The sequence below is a fragment of the Artemia sp. Qi Xiang Cuo genome, chromosome 7 (assembly GCF_049724085.1).
Source record: "Artemia sp. Qi Xiang Cuo chromosome 7, ASM4972408v1, whole genome shotgun sequence".
NCBI lineage: Eukaryota > Metazoa > Arthropoda > Branchiopoda > Anostraca > Artemiidae > Artemia > Artemia sp. Qi Xiang Cuo.
In genome coordinates, this window is record NC_142800.1 from 19,708,572 (window position 1) to 19,729,142 (window position 20,571).

At 36.3% G+C, this 20,571-nt stretch overlaps 1 protein-coding gene across 1 annotated transcript in view; it reads left to right on the forward strand.

Annotated features, from left to right (window-relative positions):
• LOC148950035 (N-alpha-acetyltransferase 30-like) overlaps positions 1–5,405 on the forward strand; it is a 30,011-nt gene extending 24,606 nt beyond the window's left edge. Inside the window, exon 4 of the mRNA XM_089092084.1 lies at positions 3,026–5,405. Coding sequence (XP_088948210.1) covers positions 3,026–3,163 — 138 coding nt within the window. The 3' untranslated portion in view covers positions 3,164–5,405. The remainder of the gene's footprint in view (positions 1–3,025) is intronic.
• Positions 5,406–20,571: the final 15,166 nt, after the last annotated feature.

Here is a 20,571-nt window from a genome sequence, read left to right on the forward strand (position 1 = left end):
TGGCTTTGAAGTGTAAATATGATTGTAAAAGTGTAAATTTTAACCCATCTGGATTTGTGATAGCCATCTAAAGTAAAAAAAATGAAATAAAATTGTATAGCCCATTTAAATTTTGAGGAAGTATACTTTAGAATTACTAGACTGGGTGGGAAATGTAAGCCTTTACAAGGAGCAGTTCCAGCTGACCCCCCCCCCTCCCCTCTGTGTCTGGAGGATGATGGTACATATTATGTTTTGAATCTTGGTAAGCCAAAAAGGAGAAGTATAGCAGTATCTCTGACGTTAGCAAAACAACCAGATCTATGAAAAAAATGGCTTTGAATTGACATCAAGATTCTTAGGAGAGCTCTGACGAAGTGGCTATGGATTTATCCATTCTCTGCTCATCGTAGTCTTTTGTTATGACCTAGAGTATATATATATATATTTTTCATTAATGGCCTTTTAGTATTTTTATTTTTCTAAATTTGTTTGTATGTACGCATGTATTTGTTTGTAACTCATCGTACAAAAAGAAAAATTGAGTGCATTAGTACAAAGATAAGAAAACCAAGATTTGAGAAACGACACCATTTTGCCATCAAAAAGAAAAGTAGCATTTTTCCTGTTTACAAACAGCACATTAGCGTTAAGCTCACATAGCTTGGCACAAGAATCGGATATATTATATTTTCTTACTAAGTCTAAATTAGGAGACCACAGGACTCGCAGCAGAAACTTAGCATATCTAGAAACACGCGCTTTATTCTGAGACGATCAGATTCACTAAGTTTTCGTTAAAATGGCAACTCAACATCCCGTCGTAGGAACGATGAATTTCACTCTCCATATTTTCTATCATTAGCAGCTAAGTTATTTTTAAGATTCTTACGAATTGGGAGATCAACATGTCCCAACGTATCACAAGGCTTTGCTTCAGTACTATTCAAATCTATAGATGTATCTTCAACTCTAGTTCCACCTAAAACATGGATAAAAATCCTCCTGAGCTATTGTTGGTGCATAAGGCAACTGGTCGATGTTTCAGTTGCCGCTTCTTTTTACAGGTACAGGTCGCAAGCCTGTCGCCCAACCTTGCGGTAGCCGGAATCAAAAACCCAAGTACGTTATTCCAAGCAGAGCATCAATCCATTGTGTAGTCACAGGGTTAATTGCACCTAAATCATTTCAGAAACTTTATTCAAGCCTGATAATGCCTCTGCATAACAAAGCATCGAAAATTCAATACCTTTTCAAATGCAAGACACAGAGCTGGCAGCGTGTCGTTATTATGCACTGTGGGCGAAGAGATCGCACCCTGTTTGACTCCACTATGAGATGGTATTTCTTTAGTCAATAAATAATTCTTAGGAATGCGTATTTTAGTTTTCACATTGAAGTGCATGTAAGGAATAAGTATAACTAAAAATGGCAGTAACCACGGTTCAAAAGTTCGTTCATTGCTTGGGGTCACAACAGCAAGTCAAACGCTTTATCAAAAATTATCAACCAATAAATCACACATATTTTAGAGAATGGAAACATCCAAGCTTTGGCTAAAAACCTAATGGATAATAAGGTGCATTACAAGTAGAAGGTAGACTACTAATTATAAGCAATTCGAAAACAACAACAGTCTTAGATCGGTACGACAAACACTCAACTAGATTTTTCCCTATTTTTGAGAATAGGAGAAATGATACCTAAACAAAAGAATCAGGAACTACAATGCGCCAAAAATTATTTGGATAACAAGGAAATATGACGAATAAGTTTATCAGATCCATTGTAAAAATGAAGGGCAGATACACCATCTTAACCCGTTGACTTTTTCTTTTTTGAGCTTTCGTATAACTTCACTTAAATCTTGGGTATTGCCTACAAAGGCGCTCGATCCGAGAGTAAGCAGTCGATCATTTAATTCAATTTCAATTTTCTCACACTTTAGCATCAATTTCACTGGACTGATAAATACGAAAACCATTGGATCACATGGATAGCAGCAATGTTTTCTTTAGTTACACTATTTACCGAACGAGTCTTCATTAAGCTGTTAGGGTAATTCGATAGATTCGGCAACTACAATATTGGGAGCAATGGTTGAGGTTTGAGTTCCTTCTGAAAATGCCACTTCGTCACAAATATTGACGAAGACCACACTGCCTTTCCATATCAAACAAACACAACTTAAAAATTTCCCTATTGTTTTTAAGTTGTGTTTGTTTGCCACTTTGTCAGCAAACGCAAAATATTAACAATTTTATTTTCAGGTCTTTCAAACTTATTCTACAAACGCAGCAAGAATTTCGATGATGCGGCTTTAATATTTCGTTTTCAGACCATCCAAATTTTCGGTCTACGCTTTTTTTATTGGAACAGCGGCGTACATCTCTGCTATTTTTGGAGTGTGGGTAACCTATACACAATAAAATTTGGCTCAATCCGCATATCAGACTGGTCCATCCCAAGTTACCCATGAAGATACTGAAACAGAGCTCAGATTTTATCCAATATGGGGTCACACTCCGCCTAGAAGTATCCTTATCAATCTTATCCTAATACAAACAAATCTTGGATTTTCTTTTACCAAATACAAAAGAATGAATGCCACTAATGGGAATTAAGAGAAACAGTGGAATGGGATCACTATATTTACCTTACAGACTGACTTTAAGGATGGTGAAATACTGCATAGTCAAGTTAGCAGTACTTCCATAAATTGAAATGACGTGTAATTTTGTTATACAGAATGACCGTACTGCTGGTTGGCAATATAGAAAGAAAGCCTTCAGCTCTTGCGCGTGAGGTTGGCAAAATAGAAAGATCTTGCTGCTGGTTGGAAAAATAGAAAGAAAGGCTTCAGCTCAGCTCTTGCCCATTTCCTAGCAAATTATTGTTTTGCTATTTCAAAATGAAAAGCAAGGTGATCTTACTTTACATAATTGTTAAATACCTCAAAGCTTTTGAAATTGGTTAGCGCTAATATTACTCATTTTCAAATTTTATTACAAATTGCTTCCTTAATTATTTTGGCAATATTTTTCAGGTTGTTCTGGAGACTGAGATAACGAATAAAGCAGCACAGAAATTGTATGAAAATCTTGGCTTTGTGAGGGACAAAAGGCTATTTCGCTATTATCTTAATGGTCGTGATGCTCTTCGTCTGAAGCTTTGGCTACGATAACAGTTACTGTATAAGAGTTTCCATCTGTGATAGAAGTGAAAAATGTACTAAAATGAAATTTCTTTTTTAAGTGGACATAGTTCATTGTTGACAGGCCAGATTAATTGGCGACTAAATTTAGTTAAACTCAGTTTTATTGCAATGTAATCATTAAGTTAGCTCTAACAGGTAGATGGCTAACGTAGTGGTATAGACTCTACTAACTGATTTTTTTTTTATTGGCAAAGTATATACTTAGCTAATATTCAATTTGCAGTGTACAATTGTTAGTTTTCAATATGTAATGTCACATATTGGGTAATAGAATAGAATATGATTTATTGGCTAAAATAGCATAGCACGTCAGAACAATTACAATGATGTAACAGATGTTAGGGGATAAACATAAAACAAAAAGTTAAGTCAATTACTAAAATGGGAAGCAAAATAGGGGACAAAACAGTTTTTGTACCTCATGGTCAACATTTGGGGACACAAGTCAAGTTGGATATTTGGAGTTCTACGAGCATTGAGTCTTGTTTTAGGATGGATTTGGGATTTTCTTTAAAGGGGGGGGGGGGAAACGTCGATAATAGTATGAACTAAGGCACTTATGACCAAAGTTCATGGTAATGATGTGACGTCTAGTATACTGTTGTCTAATATTCAAATTAATTGAGGGTATACGACACAGTTCGGTAAATTTCAATCAATGACATGCAAAATACAACCGCTTGAAAACGAGAATAGCAGTGAACAGAATTACTCCGATCGGATAATTCGTCGGACAGCTTTATCTCGGATTTGTGAAGGCTGAATACTCTTTCGTGGAGGCTGGAGAAAAATATCTTGCCTCCCTCCCCAAAAAAAAAAACACCAAGTCCGGTCACCTCTTCCCCTTCCCCAATAAAACACGTTTTACTGAAAGTCTCAATTCGATCCCCCAGCTGGGAGACAATACTTATCAAACTACGTATAATCTTTGGCCCCTATTAATGAAACTCACTAACTTTAAACTGTATCTATTTTTTCAATCAGAAAACATTAAAACTAGCCGGTCAGACGAATGGAATTAAAAAAAATGTTGTGTATACTTTTTTATAGGGCTGGAGAAAAAATAGTTTGCCTCCCCCCCCCCTAGAAAACTTTTCCTGAAAGTTAAAAATAGAATCATGCCCTGAGACAAAACTGGGTATGCTTACCAAACTACGTATAAAATTGGGCACCTTTAATGAAAACTACTAATTGTAACCAGTCTATGATGAGAAACACCTGATTTGCCTTCAGTAAAAAAATACGTATACTCTCTTGGGATTATCGCAAACATGACGCTTCAGTTTAGGTTGTTGTTTCTGCGGTGACGCTTTCAAGTCGTAGTATGATAGTATGTTATTGTTTCCAGATTAGTGATTAGCTGGGAGTTTCCGAGATTTTCAAGTGTGCAAAGAGGTCTTAGTATTTTGACCTAACAATTTGTTTAAAAACTATAATCAAATTATGTTAGTCACAAGTATAGAAAAATAAAGAAAGCAAACGAGCTAACAAAATTTAGTTTTTTAGTCGCTTACCTTTGAAACGCTGTATTCCGAAAATTGCTCGTTTTAGGACTTGATCCACTTTCATACTGAATCATCTAAATGTCTGTGTAGACTTGCGATTCTTTTTTTTTTTTTTTTTTTTTTTTTTTTTAAATGAGACTCGATTTATTGTACAATAGCGTCTTTATTTTACTACTGAATAATAGGATACTTCACACTAAAGAAATCAACCAGTACAGAAGTGTAAATATTTTCGGGGGATAATATACAATATTTAATGGGCAAATTTAAATCATTATTCTAAGTTTTTAATATGCTTCTAAATTTTCAATAGTTACAGTGCTTATATCGTCAGTGTATCGCCTAAAGATCACTTTTGATGTAAATCTCTCCTGTAATTGCCTAAAAGTGCTTACTAAGCTGTTCTCAAAGGGTGGATCAGCAGGGTAATGTAGATCTGGAGGATCGAAGTATGATTCAACATAACTGCCCTGCGGGTCATCGCTTAGAATGCAGCTCTGCAAACGGTTTTTGGTAAGTATTTCAGAAATTATAAAATGTCGTCGACCCAGAGGCGTAACAGCGACGAAGTAGTACAATGATGTAATTGCAATAAAGGATTATACCTGATTAAAAGCTTCAACATACTAGGGGTCCCAATTGGGGAGGGCGGATGGCAATGGCCTGTCTAGATGCCTTAATAAATTGTTCTTCCTCTTTAAAGGCCAAGTTTTATTTATTTTATATGTTAATTAACACGATTGCCCACTCTATGAAAATATAGATTATTATTTGTTTGATAATAATTGTCTAATAGCAGGTGTAAATTATTATTTCGTTATGTTAGGTACTAAAGTTAAGAATTTAAAACATTCTATGATTGGTCAACAACAAAAAAATCCAGCGATCAGAGACAAGTTTATACTCTTACGAATCTTACGTAAATCTCTGCCATGCGTCACTCAGCCAATGTTCAATCTTTATAAGGAAATAGAGGTTTTTTTATTCCCATATGCTTTAAGCCCTGTCTTCGTACTCCTTTTCTTTCAAAATCTGCTATGGGACGTCGAAACGGGTAGCCAAATATGTTTGTATGGCACCATTAAGGTTTGCGTTTTTGGGTATAGGTTCTAGCGGCATTTGACCATATTCGCCTGAAAAGGGCCAATGAAGAATCGGCTTCAAAACAAACGTAGTTAGTTTTATGCTTAAAATAGCACGTAAAAACAGAACTATCTCAAACCGTTTTAAATTCGACTCCCTTTTTGCACTGAAAGAATTAGTAAGTTAAGTAAGCATGACGGCACTAGACCCTTAAGGTCCAAACCGGCGGTGCTGATCTCCGTTTCGTGGCTCTTCAGCCAGGAAGTGCAATGGGGGCCAGCCATCCTGTGCTTTTGCACACCCTTCCTGCTTACCTTCCCCAGCTTTCTCCAGGTACCCATTTAGAGCTAGGTTGACTCTGGCTAAGCTTACAGTCACACCACTGACGCGCATCCCAAACCAAATAACTTGCCACGCCAGGGATCGAACCCTTGCCCCTTGGACAAGGAATTATCAACCCAGCGTACGTCCACTTAGCCAGGACGGCGAAAGAATTGGAAAAATATAAATAATACCGAAAAAAGTTCTATTGCAAGGAAAATAACATATGTTTTCTTTTTGAAAACTCGATGTGGTGTAGATGAATTAACATCAACTTAAAAAGTAATTTTAAAATTACCGTTGAATTTGAGACTTTTTTCATTAGGTTCGACAGTTTAGGTTAATTATCAAAACAGCATTAGAGAATTAGGGTATTACGTTGTTTTGAAAACATGTCCATCATTTATGTAGAGTAATTTAACTTATATTTTACGTCATTTACAATTTTGTCAAATTACAAAAATGCACAAAGTCAAATGCTAAATAATAGCCAAATCAAGATAAACAGCAAATTATAACAGTTACCATACTACTAAGACTACTACTAACAATTCACTGCATCACCAAGCCGCCTGAGGCCAACATAGCTACGCACACTCCTCCATCCCAATATATTCAAAGCCTCCCTCTTTACGCCCTCCAATGAAGTTCCCATTTCTCTTCTCTTTCCTTGCGATATCCTCCCACACCAACTGGGGACGACCTGCTTTTCATTTGGGCCTAGATAGTTGGCCGATAAAGACAATCTGTCATTCGCAAAACCTTCTTTCTCATGATAGCCCAAGAAATCTGGATTGAACCACACTTTTCGTGCTGCCTACTGTTTGAGATACGGTCAGTCAGTCGATACCCAAAACAATCCGTAGGTAATCTCTGGGAAACATCTAGGAAATCTTCCTCGGTTTTTCGGAGCGCCCATAATTCAGAACCGTACTGGACCACATTCACCATTATAGATTCCAATATTCTAAGATTCGCTTACTTATGTTCCTATTCTTCCAAACTTTTTCAACTGTAATAAAAAAAACCTGACCTCCTTTGTACTACTTCTAACATCTTCACTGCTCCCACCGTGTTCACTAATAATGCCATTAAATTAAGTGAAGCTGTCCATTTGATCGATCGTCTCGTTACCCAGCATCACCCTTTCATTTTCACTTAATCGTAGCCTTAGTGACTTGGCCTTCTTAACATTAATTTTCAAACTTAGTCTCGCACCCTGAACTCGCAAAACATCTAAAAGATCATTCAATTTGCTAATGTTTTCGTTTAGAATGCTTAAACCATCAGTATAACCTAAGTCTAGGCGAGTTTTACTTCCCAATTCGATTCCGTGTTCTCCCATTGCCTTTGCTGTGCTCTTTAAGACAAAGTCTATCAAAATGATCCATATACATGGGGATAGAACGCAGCCCTGCTTAACTCCTGACTTAGTACGAAACCAGCTTTTAACCTCATTTCCTACCTTAACCGCAGCAATGTTATTCTCTTACATAGTACTAATCACTAATGTATTTCTCTGGTATACCATCCAAGGAGGAGACTTCTCTTAGCTGAATCAAACGCTTGCTCATAATCTATAAAACGGAGGACTAAAGGTGTTTGATTACTCTGACACTTTTCAATTATTAGTCTAAGAGTAAGACTTTGGTTGACACTTACTCTTTCTTTCCTAAAACCGCATTTTTCTTCTCTTCAAACTTTCCCTACCGAACCTCTTAAGTCTAAAAAGTATCATCATGCTAACGTGAGTTAAATAATCCGAGGATTGTTTTATAGGAAAACTATAAATTTAGGATAAAACATTAGGAAAGAAACTGGTCTGAATACAATTTGTATACAAGAGGGTTAGACCGATGAACTTGGAAATAAATTAACATTTATTTTTCAAAGCGTATTCTAACAATAGTTTGCTATGTTCTAAACTTTAGAGAAACTAATTTATTTTTGCCTAAAAATATACCAAGATGTAAAACCGCCCAACCCCTGGCTATAAAAATTTCTATCCTTTACATTTTATCGCTACAAATATAGGGTAAAATTTGCATTTGCCAAGTAAAAAATTGATATTAGAATAAAGTGCACCTGCAGATGGATAAGTGATTTGACTAAAGGTGGGGAGATCTATTCATTACTGGGCATTTCAAAAGGTACTACTTTGGTAAGTCTACCTGTTTCGTCTCATGGTTGGGGGATTAATTTGATACCTCCGGATATAGTTTTGTTGTGGACTGGAGTAAAGCAGCTTCAACTTTCTTTGCTTTAAGTAGGTTTCTCTGCCTACTGGCTTATACACAGGTGTGGCGTGGCATCTTAAAAAATCCGGTATTGTTTTTTATAAGAGGTTGCTTCTTCCCCTATATGTAATCTTATGTTTCTCCACTGTCCAAAAAATTACAATTTGATCTCTATACTTTTTATCTTAATAATATATTGTCACTTTTACATGAAACTGAGATACCTTTAAATTTGACCATGTTTTAAACTTCAATACTGAGTCGCGACGGGCAAATGTTATAAAAAAGGAGGTGGGAGTAATTCCCTAACTCAGTTTGTATTGCTCAATAATTATCAATCATTTTTCCAATTACTTTTATCAATTTACATGTCATTAAAAATAAAACCTCTCGAGTTTTGTATAGGAGGAAAGTAAAATTTTCCTTTGAACCTCGTAAAAGAGTATACAGTGCACTTTTTCTCGCCTGTCGTTCAACCGGCACTACCAGGGGTGGATCCAAGCTTTTTTTAGGGGGGGGGGGCAAAATACGTTGATCCGAAAAAAGAAATTAGGGGGGGGGCGTAAAATAGATTGCTCCGATAAATTTGCGTTAGGAGCAAGTTTAGTTAACGCAAACTTGAGTTAATTAAGTAAATTACACTACTTCAGACTACGCTAGGAAGGTTCGCACCCCCCTGGATCCGCCACGCGGCACTACTAGAGTAATTTTGTTTTTCATTTCACTACTTAAGTCTAGCTAAACCTTTTAAGCCAAATCATTTTTGTTATTATAAAATTAACCTAAAACTTAAACGGTGGGTTTTATATGCATGTGCTGCAGTAGAATGAATTAGGGGATGCACATACCCATGGGCGTAGGCAGCATTAGGCAGCATATTGTCTAGGGGGGGGGGGCAGTCGATAGTGTGATTGAGTTTTATCAACTGCTTTTTCCAAACCATCTGCTTTGTCAGCCATATCGAATGTAAATTTGAAGGTCTAGGTGGGCAGCTGCCCCGCATCCTCCCTACGCCCATGCACATACCCCCTGAAGATTTAAAAAAATACTTTTTGGGGGGTATTTTCATCGAAAAATGCATTTATTCCGGTAGATGCTCTGACGCTATCTATCATTTTGCAAGAACGGTAAAATTTGAAGAATGCGAATATGACCAAATTCACAATCTCCAATTGAAGGTGATGGTAAAATTTAAAGGAAACGGATCTTCCTTGTAAAGTGCATTTTTTTTATTTGAAAAGAGTGCCATTGAAAATAAAGGTAAAATTCTGGTCTAAGTGGTTTTTGTTATCTTGAAAAGCAATTGACTAAGGTAAACGAAACTCTGAGAGATGCACTCAAAGCCTTAATGGTCTCCTGGGAAGATATTTTGAAGTACCTATTTCCATTTTTTACCTATTGAGAAGGCATTGAATTTTGAAACTCTTCAATAATCTTAAGGCTGTAAAAGTGAAACCTCACAAAATAGATGTTCTGCTAAAATGAGACACAAGAAGTGTTTTGAGCCTCACATCTTTGCCTTATACCAATTTATAAGGCAATAGAGATTGTGAAATCTATTTTTTAAATTCAGAAAAAAAATATCTGGATATTGCTTTAAATTTAGTGAAATTCTAGTTTATGGACCTTTTTTTAGGCTATACTTCAATATGGTTATTAGCCTATTAAAATTATTGGTACTGTTCTATTAGCTGTAAGACATGCAATGATTTCATATAGCAGAGATGATAAAAGAAACTAGTCAAACAGTTTTTTCCAATGGGGAATTCATGCCAAGCATTGCAAACAGTGGTTTAGGCCTAGCCTATCTCTATTTTTAAAATATTTAAACTTGGTTTTTGGGGTTTAGGGGAAAATAGGTACCTAGGTTAGGTTAGGCTATTTATTTAATATAGAACCCAGCACCATGCTGGCGTATTGACCAAATGCCACAGGTGGAACAGTAAATTTGCAGGTGGCACAATAATTTAGCTAGGATGAAAGTGAATACATCATTTCATGCCTTTTTTATGCTCTTTCATAATACAATAATTGCTTCTGTTGCAAATTGCATCTTGAGCCCTTAAAGGGGCCCCAAAGGTATTTTATATGAATTATGAAAGAGCATAAAAATGCATCAAATGATGTTTTCACTTTCATCCTAGCTAAATTATATGGTCTATTGCAAAGTTACCATGAAATTTGCCCACCCCCCTAATGTGCAAATATATACCCTGAATTGTTGACAGCAAAGTTTTGAGTTGCAAAATTCAGTGCTGTTTTTGCTGACAGCATTTGAAAATCTTGAAACATTAGGAAAATGGTTCATATTTGTGTTGTCCAATAAATGAGGTTTGAATTGTTATAAATAAGTATTCTTGGAATATACTACTCTTGAACAACTTATTTATAAACTAGTGAGATGTTTTTAACAACTTTTCAATAATTTAACTACTGTTCCTAACTTCTTTGTGTGGTTACAAAAATGAAATACCTTTGGGGCCCCTTTAAGGTCTCAAGATGCAAAGTGCAACAGAAGCAATTATTGAATTATGAAAGAGCCTAAAAAAAGGCATCAAATAATGTATTCACTTTCATCCTAGCTGAATTATTGTGCCACTTGTAAATTTTCCCAAATTCCACCAATGAGGGACCTGGTTGACTGCTGCCAAATTGTTGCAATGCTGCTGGTGTGCTGTAAGGGCTGCTGCCAGCAGAGGTGGCACCGTTTGGTTGACTTTGAATTAATTTTGCAGCAATTCTTTTTTGCATCAACTGCAAAGTCAGAGCTTTTCTTTTCTTGTGTGGCTAAGTATTTTGATTTTCCTGATTAGAACTTGAGCAGGGCTTGCACTATCCCTGAATGTTCCAGAATTTCTCTAAAAATCTATGTGTCACCCCGAAAAAATTTGGTTCCTTGAATCCCCAAAAATCATCCAATCATAGTGCCAACCCCAATGATTTATCTAGTGACTCTCCCTGCCAAATATTACTTTGTAAACCATAATTCTTCACTACTCTCTTGTTCATTAATTTTTGTCTCTTGTATACTTTGCATATAAACCAGACAGATACAATTGCAATATACATGATTCAGGACATTTGCATTATATGAGCCCCTCCAAAGAAGTCCAACAAGAGATGCTACTGTCAAACAGCAGAGACGCTTTGAAAAACCTGTTTTTACAAGATGATTCAAGACACCACTGAGAGAAATACTTTGTCTAGTGTGATTCTAATTGCGTATATGATATTAAATTGTGGTTTTTTGGAGTTTAGATGGGGGAAATAGTACCTAGGTTAGGTTAGGTTACATATTTAATATATGGAATGCTTTCCCCCCCCCCCCCACTCCCCCTAATGTGCAAATATATAGCCCAAATTTGTTTCTAAACTATTATACAGTCATCCTATTTTATTTTATTGCATTAGCATTAACCAAACTTGACTTTTTAGAAAGGTCCATATAATGCAAAAGTACCCATAATTCTTTATATGTTGACAAAAGTATTGTCTGTATGAAATTAAATAAAAAAACAAGTTTTTTAACTGAAAGTAAGGAGCAACATTAAAACTTAAAACAAACAGCAATTATTCTGTATATGAAAGGGGTGGTTCTAGGCAAACACCCCAGAAAATACCCCCAGGAAAGTACCCTCCCCCTGCAGAAAATACCCCCCCCCCACAGCAAAAAACCTCCGAAAATACCCCCCCCCCATGAAAAATAAGGCTTTCTAAATTTAAGAATTTTATTTGAGTTTTATTTTTTTAATTTCTGCAGGGGGAAGGAATTTTGGTACTTGTGTATTATGCACCACTTAATCAAGTCTATGCTGCATAAAATTCAAGAACACACCAGTTTTTTTGTTAGTTTCTTTGTAACTTTAGAAATAAATTTGCACTGTAGATTTGCACATTAGGGGGGGGGGGGGTAAGCATAGCAAGTCTGCATGCAAAATGTGTTTTTGGTACAATTATTTGTGTATTAGATAGATAGACAAATAAGTGTATTTTAAAGCCAAATATACAGCCATGAACACAGTAAAATAACATAAATGAAAGGCATAAATAACATAAACTTTTATCACAGATCAGACAGTTCATGGTAATGAATTGTAAGTAAGGAGCAACCTGGCTCAATAGTAACTGAAACTAAAAAACAGAATTTTGATACCAGTAGATACATCAAAAGAATGAGATCTTTATGTTGATTTCAAATATATAAGTTTCATCAAGTTTAGTCTAGCCCATCAAATGTTACGAGCCTGAAAAAAACTACCTTATTTTCAAAAAAAGGGGGGAAACACCCCCTAAAAGTGATAGAATCTTAATAAAAATCAAACCACAAATTTAAACGCAACAGAAAACCTACTGTAGAATTTTCAAGCTCCTATCTGCAAAAATGTGGAATTCTGTATTTTTTTTGGCCAGAAGGAAGATCATGGATGCATGTTTATTTTATTTATTTATTTTTTGCTCCAACCAAATCATATAGAAAATTTTTTGAGGGAAACTATTTAGAGGTCACTCAGTCAAAAATAAGAACTCATATTTTTCTTATTATGGATTACAAACTATTGGCAAGCAGCCAAAAATGGGGAAACAAACATTTTTTCCACGGTTTTTCCCTTTTCTGTTTTTTTTCCTTTGGTTTCCTTATAATTACTATAGTCCGAAATTTCCAGGTGGGTCCAAGCCCCCCCCCCCCGCCCCCCTTGCTGGTGCCCATGGCGTTGTTAAGCCAAAAATGAGTAGAAATGAATTCAAATAGTTTTCCAAGCGTAAAACTACCACAAATCACCTTAAATAAATGAATTGAACCCAAAACGAACAGAAATTACAATAAATAACCGATTCAAACTCAAAATAGCAACAATTAGCATGAGTATGGCTGACAACCCCCACACCTCTTCAAGACCAGAAAGTAATTTGCACTTTAGTGAAAACAAAATTCATTTTAAATGTTTTCACTTTTTTACTTCAACAAATAAAGAAGTATTAAGAATATAAGGAATAGATATCAGAATATGTATATAAAACTGACAATACACAGTTATTTTTTGATTTTTTTTTAAGTAAAGTGCAAATTATTTTCTGGTCTGAAGAAGACATGGTTATTGTCAGCCCTACTCCTTTTAATTTTTGCTCGTTTTGAGTTTGACTAGGCCATCTATTGTAATTTCTGTTAGTTTTGGGTTTCATTTATTTGTTAATGGTGATCTGTGGTAGTTTTACACTTGGAAGATAAGAAAAACAAACTCGTAGAATTTGACAATGCTTTTGTCCTTAAAAACTTAAACAATTTAGAATGTGTTGGCTCCCAAAGCCAACTATCCTTTCAAAGGATAGCCAAACCTTCTTAAAATTTTTGGTGTTTAATTTGGCACCCACTACTGCCAAAAATTGCAGAAGTTCATATGGAAGTCTTTTCAACACAAATATATTTGTGCTTTTGTTTCTAAGTTTTTAAGACACTTCTGGTGTGTAAATTCCTCTTTTTCCTGTTCCTTAGCACTTTTCAACGAAACTAAAAAAACAAAAACAAATAAAAGTTTCAAATTTATAAACCTTATTTTCCACAGGGGGGGACTCCAAGGAGGGGGTATATTCCGCGGGGTTACTTTCCGTGGGGGGGGGGGGGCATTTTCCGGGGGTTAAACACCCCCCCCCCCCCATTCACTATATTCATGTATGTTATTTTACTGTGTTCATGGCTGTATATTTCGCTTTAAAATACACTTATTTATTTATCTATTTAATATGCAGAATAATTTTACCAAACACATTTTGCATGCAGACCCCCTATGCTTACCCCCCCCCCCCTAATGTGCAAATCTATAGCGCAAATTTATTTCTAAAGTAACGAAAAAAAAGGTATGTCCTTAAATTTTTGTCCTCAAAAAATCACCGCGTAAACTTGAGTGAGTGGCGCATAATATACAAGTACCAAAATTCCTTCCCCCTACGGAAATTAAAAAAATAAAACTCAAATAAAATTCTCAAATTTGGAAAGCCTTATTTTCCACGGGGGTATTTTCCGCGGGGGGTATTTTCAGCGGGGGGGGGGTAAACACCGGCCACCGAAAGGGGTTGTCCCGTCCTCAATGCCTTGCTCTTTACACTGAAGTTTTTTATTGTTTTAAAAAGTAGAGTGGTAAAAAAGAGTCAACCTTTAGAAAAGAGCGAGACATTGAGGAGGGGACAGCCCCTTCCATATATTGAATAAATGGTGTTAGTTTTATGTTTTAATGTTGCTCCTTACTTTCAGTTAAAAAAAATTGTTTTTTATTTAATTTCTGAACGTTTTTCAACTAATGAAGGTTCGATTTTGGCTAACCGTGCATGAAAGCGTAAAAGACAATTTGCGTATTAGTTTTGGCAGATTTATTCCGGATTTGAACGATCGCCCCTCCTCAATACCTTGCTCTTTACGCTAAAGCTGTTAGTACTTTTAAAAAAGCTTCCTATCCTAATTAAATGGCCCTTGTGTTTCAATTTTCGTAAACAGTCAAACTTTAGAGTAAAGAATAAGGTATTGAGGAGGGGAGACCCTTCATATATGACATTGTTTTTCAAATAATGCTGGTAAATCTGGCTCACCCTCTATGAAATATACCCCTCCCTCTCACAAAACTTCTCCGTTAAATTCCCTCCAGACAGTTCCTTCCCTGCTGAAAATCCCCCCCCCCTCTGTAAAATTGCTTACGGACAATTCACCCTGAAAAATCCCCCTTAGCATTTTTTCATTGGAGTAAGACTTTAATCTATAATTGGTGTCTTTGTCACTCCAGAAATGCCCCCTTCCATGGAAATTATTTCCCAGAAAACAAAACGTATGGAAAAAAAACCCTGGATAATCCCCCCGGAATATCTTCATATAAAAAATTTGGCAAAGAAAATGTAAGACTTTTGAAAAGAATTTCATATAGTAATTCTCTCAAAGCCCCCCAGTGTAACATTTCCCCTAGAATATTCACTCATGAGAAATTTCCCTCCCAACGGAAGATTCTCCCCTTGGAAATCAACTCCAAGCACTCCCCCCCCAAAAAACGGCTGTATACTTCCCAATAACAAATACTAATGTAAACAATGGGAAAAGTTCACAACCTGCAGCCCTTCCCCTGGGGACTGTGACGGGTCATTTTATACCTAAAGACATAGTTATTAGACTTTTCGACTATGTTTAAGAAAATGGCTATCTAAAAATTTCGATCCGTTGGCTTTGGGGGAAAAAAGAGCGTGGGAGGGGGCCTAGTTGCCCTCCAATGTTTTTGGTCACTTAAAAAGGGCACTAGATTTTTTTTTATTTCCGTTCAAATGAGCCCTCTCGCGATATTTTAAGACCACTGGGTGAATGCGATCACCCATGGGAAAAAAACAACCAAATAAAAACGCATCTGTGATCTTTCTTCTGGCAGAAAAAAATTGAACATTTTTGCAGATAGGAGCTTGAAACCTCTACATTAGGGTTCTCTGATATGCTGAATCTGATGGTGTGATTTTCATTTAAGATTCTATGTTTTTAGGGGGTGTTTCCCCCTTTTTCGAAAATAAGACAAATATTCTCAGGCTTGTAACTTTTGATGGGTAAGACTAAATTTGAAGAAAATTATATACTTGAAAAATAAGCATGAAAATCCGATCCGATTTGTGTGTGCTACCTTTTAATTAGATTCTTTGGATCTTATTGAATGCCATGGTGAATCTATTATCTATTATTTCAACTATTATGCAAGAGTTCTGAAACGCCACAGCCATTTCGTTTCTTCCAGATTTCTACTTTTCTTGATGAATAACAAAGAAGACCAGCATTCAGCTAGCAACTTGCGAAGTTTTTAACTCATGAATAGGCCCAATTTTTTTGTAAATTCAAGCTGGGATTTAAGAAAGATCGATGAAAACATTAATGTTTGAGGTCAACATTGATTGCTCCAGCGGCGCGCCGCTGACAACTCACCGGCGGCGGCGTGCCGTCGCTGCTATTTTTGGCCCTGCCGCCGCCGGTCTTCCCTTATCGGGGCGGCGCCGGGGTCTAACTTAATATATGCTGTGCATTACCCCACCCCCCCTAATATGCAAATATATAGCTGAAATTTGTTTCTAAACTATTATATTTTCACATCCATGTACATTCAATCACTTATCATTGCAGACTAACATGTTTTTATATAATCTTCTTTGCATTATTGCGTGTCTTACAGCTAATAGAAAAGTACCAAATTATTTTCAATCAAACACTTGAAATCATTAGTTTATTGATTTACTTAGAAGGATATCTTTTCAGAAATACCAATTATCCTATTTTGATGTATATATCCTTTCAGTATTTCAGTTCTGTTCACATATCAACAGAAAACTGATTGTCTTCTGATTCTAATTAAAAAAACAAAACAAGTTTTTTCAACTGAAAGTAAGGAGCAACATTAAAACTTAAAACAAACAGAAATTATCATGCATATGAAGGGGGTTGCCTCCTGCTCAACACCTCACTCTTTACACTAAAGTTTTTTAGTACTTTTGATAAAAAGCTTCTCATTGTTCCAATTAAACAACCTTGGGTTTCAGGAGTTGTTCTTAAGGAATTAAAACAAAATTCAAACTTTAGTGTAAACAATGAGGTGTTGAGGAGGAGGCAGCCCCCTTGATATATGTAATAATTTCTGTTTGTTTTAAGTTTCAATGTTGGTCCTTACTTTAAGTTCAAAAACTTGTTTTTCTTTATTTAATTTCTGTTTGTTTTTTAAATAATCCCAGAAAATCTGGCCCCACTTTCATGGAGAAATACCCTCCCAATGGGTATATCCTCTCAACAATTCAATCTGGGTGAAAATTTACCCAGGACAGTTACCCTTAACAACTCTACATGTGAAATTGAGACAGAAAATAGAAAGCAAGGAATATAAAAAATAATTTTGTGTAGGAATTCTGGCAAATTCCCCCAGTGTATAATTTCCCCTGAAAAGTTCACCCCCTGGATACTTCCCTCCCATTTGAAAGTTCACATCCAAAGGCATATTATTTGACCTTTCAACTATGATGAAAAAAAAATGGCTATCTAAAATTTTTGATTGGACAATTTTTTGGGGGAAAGGGTGGGAGAGGTGCCTAATTACCCTCCAATCTTTTTGGTCACTTAAAAAGGACACTAGAACTTTTAATTTTTTCTTGAATGAGCCCTCTCACAATATTCTAGGACCACTAGGTTGATACAATCACCCCTTGGAAAAAAACAACAAATAAACATGCATCTGTGATCTTTCTTCTGGTAAAAAATACAAAATTCCACATTTTTGCAGATAGAAGCTTGTAACTCTACAATAGAGTTCTTGGATATGCTGAATCTGATGGTGTGATTTTCATTAAAATTTCATGAATTTCAGGGGATGTTTCCCCCTTTTTTCGAAAATAAGTCAAATTTTCTCAGGCTTCTAACCTTACTACACTCACATTGCATCATGCAATGCAACGCATCATAGGTGCTAGGGACAGTCTAAAAACCCATCTCTATTTTTCTGGATTGCCAAACAAAAGTGGTCTTTCCCAAAAAGAGGTCTTTTAACCTAGTTGACTTAAGTGAATGACACTTTCAGGAATGAATCTAGGGCCAAAAATATATGTTGAGAAGGTTTTTTGAATCTACTATCTCATCCCTTCCCTTGTTTCTAGGATTCAGAAGATTGCATTGATAAAAGGTCTCTGGATCCATTCCAGAGAATTTTTTTTTCAGTAACTCAATTACTTTCCAAGATAGACATAAGCCCCTCATCTAGAATTTTTGGACAATTTTTCATGGAGGGGGATTTCATTTGAAAAACAATCAGAAATTAAATAAAAGTCAGGTATTTTTTAAATGGAAGTATGCAAAGTAAAATTTTTTAGGCAGAGTTGTCTGCAATACATTTTCCAGGGGAGGGGAATTTTCAGCAAAGATGGTATTGTCTAGGAATTTTACGAAGGCGGAACTTTTCATTGAGGAATTCTTCGCGGGGGGAAGAGTTTTCATGATGGGGGAGGTGTATTTCCCGGCGTTATTTTAAAAATGATCAGAAATTAAATAAAGGAATTTTTCAGCTGAAAGTAAGGAGCAACACCAAAACTTACAATGAAAAGAAGTTATTCCGAATGTTAGGGCGGCTTCAGCCTCCTAGACACCATATTCCTTACGCTAAAATTTGGAATTTTGTCCCAATTCTTTAAGAGCAACTCTTGAAACACAAGGACCCTTTAATTAGAGTCAGAAGCTTTTTTTTAAAGTGCTAAAAACTTTAGCATGAAGAGCGGAGTTTTGACGAGAAGACAGCCACACTCGTGTATGGAATAATTTCTGTTCGTTTCAATTTTTAATGTTGCTTCTTAATTTCAGTTGATAAAACTTGTTTTTTTTTTTATTTATTTAATAGCACTACAAAGACTTGTAGCCAACCGAAAATTTGACTTCAGTGAACATATTGTTAGAAATAAGATGTAAACACACCTGCGAGTGTTGTAATCATGCTCACTGCGATTTGAAAGTATCTCTAGGATCTAATAGTGAGCATAACTGAGTAATAAGTGAGAAGAATCTTCGTTTGATCTTCTCAATTTCTAATTTCATGTACTTCTTTCATATGAAAAAACGCTTTTTCTAGTTTTACAGGGAAGGGAGAATAAGCGTCCTTCAGGGTGCTCACAGACTGACAAGTGTCCTATCATTTCCCAATAGTACTTGCTCCATTTCCAGGTACTCTTCAAGCTGCCCTTTTGGGTATTTACCACCTTACCTATACCCGTTACCTTTGGTGACCCTGTTTTTTAACTTTCGCCTTGAATTGAAGGTCTGCAACCACCCTCTTAAGCTCCTTCAAGGCGCTCTGTTAGATTCCACTTTAGCTTTTTCTTTGTGTGTGTGTAGGGGATGCTAGCCTTCCCCCACATAGTGACGCCCATGCCCATAGTTGAGGATTTTATTTGCCTCTATGGGTTTAATATAGTGCAGGTCTAGGTCTCTACCAGTTTTTGAAAAATGCCAAGTCTTCTGTGGGAGTATCTACAAAAGTATTGGCTAAGTCTGCACTCTGCAAAATATGCAAAAAAAAGTGTTGCTACTTCTTGGAATACCACCAACCTTAATGCTCCTCTGAAGACAAATCATAAAAAAACAATACCAAAGTATAAAGGCAGTACATCGGCGGGGGAGGGGCAGTGTTAACCCTGAATCTGACTCGCGTCCATCTGATGATAACATGTTCCTAGTCCAAGTGTCAGTTCAAACAGTAGAAATTTAAGCAGACCATTGAGCCGGAATAGTGACCCTACGCAAGTTATTGATGACAGGAGTGACAAGACTGAATCGGAAGAACCAAATGTAAAACAACCAAGAATTTTCTCAATTTTACCGACGAAGTACAGTGCAAAGCACTCTAAAACTGTGAAAATAAACAAGCTGGTTGTGAAATTTATTGCTGAGCTGAGAACTAAAGCTGAGATCAATCAAGCAAACAACTGGAGTTTATTAATAGTTGCTTGATTGATCTCAGCTTAGTTCTCAGTTTTGTTCTCAGCTCAGTAGTGGGGTCTATCATCACAGATACCTCTGGCTGACTATTTATTTATATCCTTTTTTTCTGATGATCATGATGAAAATCAGCGCTGATTTTTTAAATCGGGGCCGAAAACTAGACAATTTTTCAAGCTCAAATCGACGCCGATTTCCTTTAAAATCGGCGCTGATTTGGAAATCAGTTCCCGAAATCAGCTATGTGTGCCCAGCCCTTAATGTGTGATCCTATGAAATTAGTGGAAACTGGTGAAACTGTTTGAGCTATAATTCTGAACCACATACTTGATGAGAAGCCGCTAGATTGAGCTTTCGTTTCTGGTTAGAACTACTGAAAGTTAGGTCTACACTCAGCAAAAAATCTCTCATCGCCTTAGTTGCTGTAACAAGGATTCGGTTTCGGAAAAGTTCCAACCTGTTTGGGATTTGAGCCATCGAGAGTTAACGACTTCAGAAGATGAAATTTTCCATAGCTACTAATTGTTTTCATTTTAGCCATGTCCGCAAGAAGAACTTAGTTTTAGGAAGTCATCCAACCTGTCCCGTTGCGGGGAAGGAGTCAACTTTGGAAATATCTTCTTTTTTAGCAGCTGCATTAAATAAAAATAAAAGAAAACTATTTTCTTTTTTTTTGGGGGGGGGGGGTCAAATCTCCCAAAACAATCTTCAGGCTACGCTAGTGACCCTGGGTAAAACGTATGATGTTCTCACCGA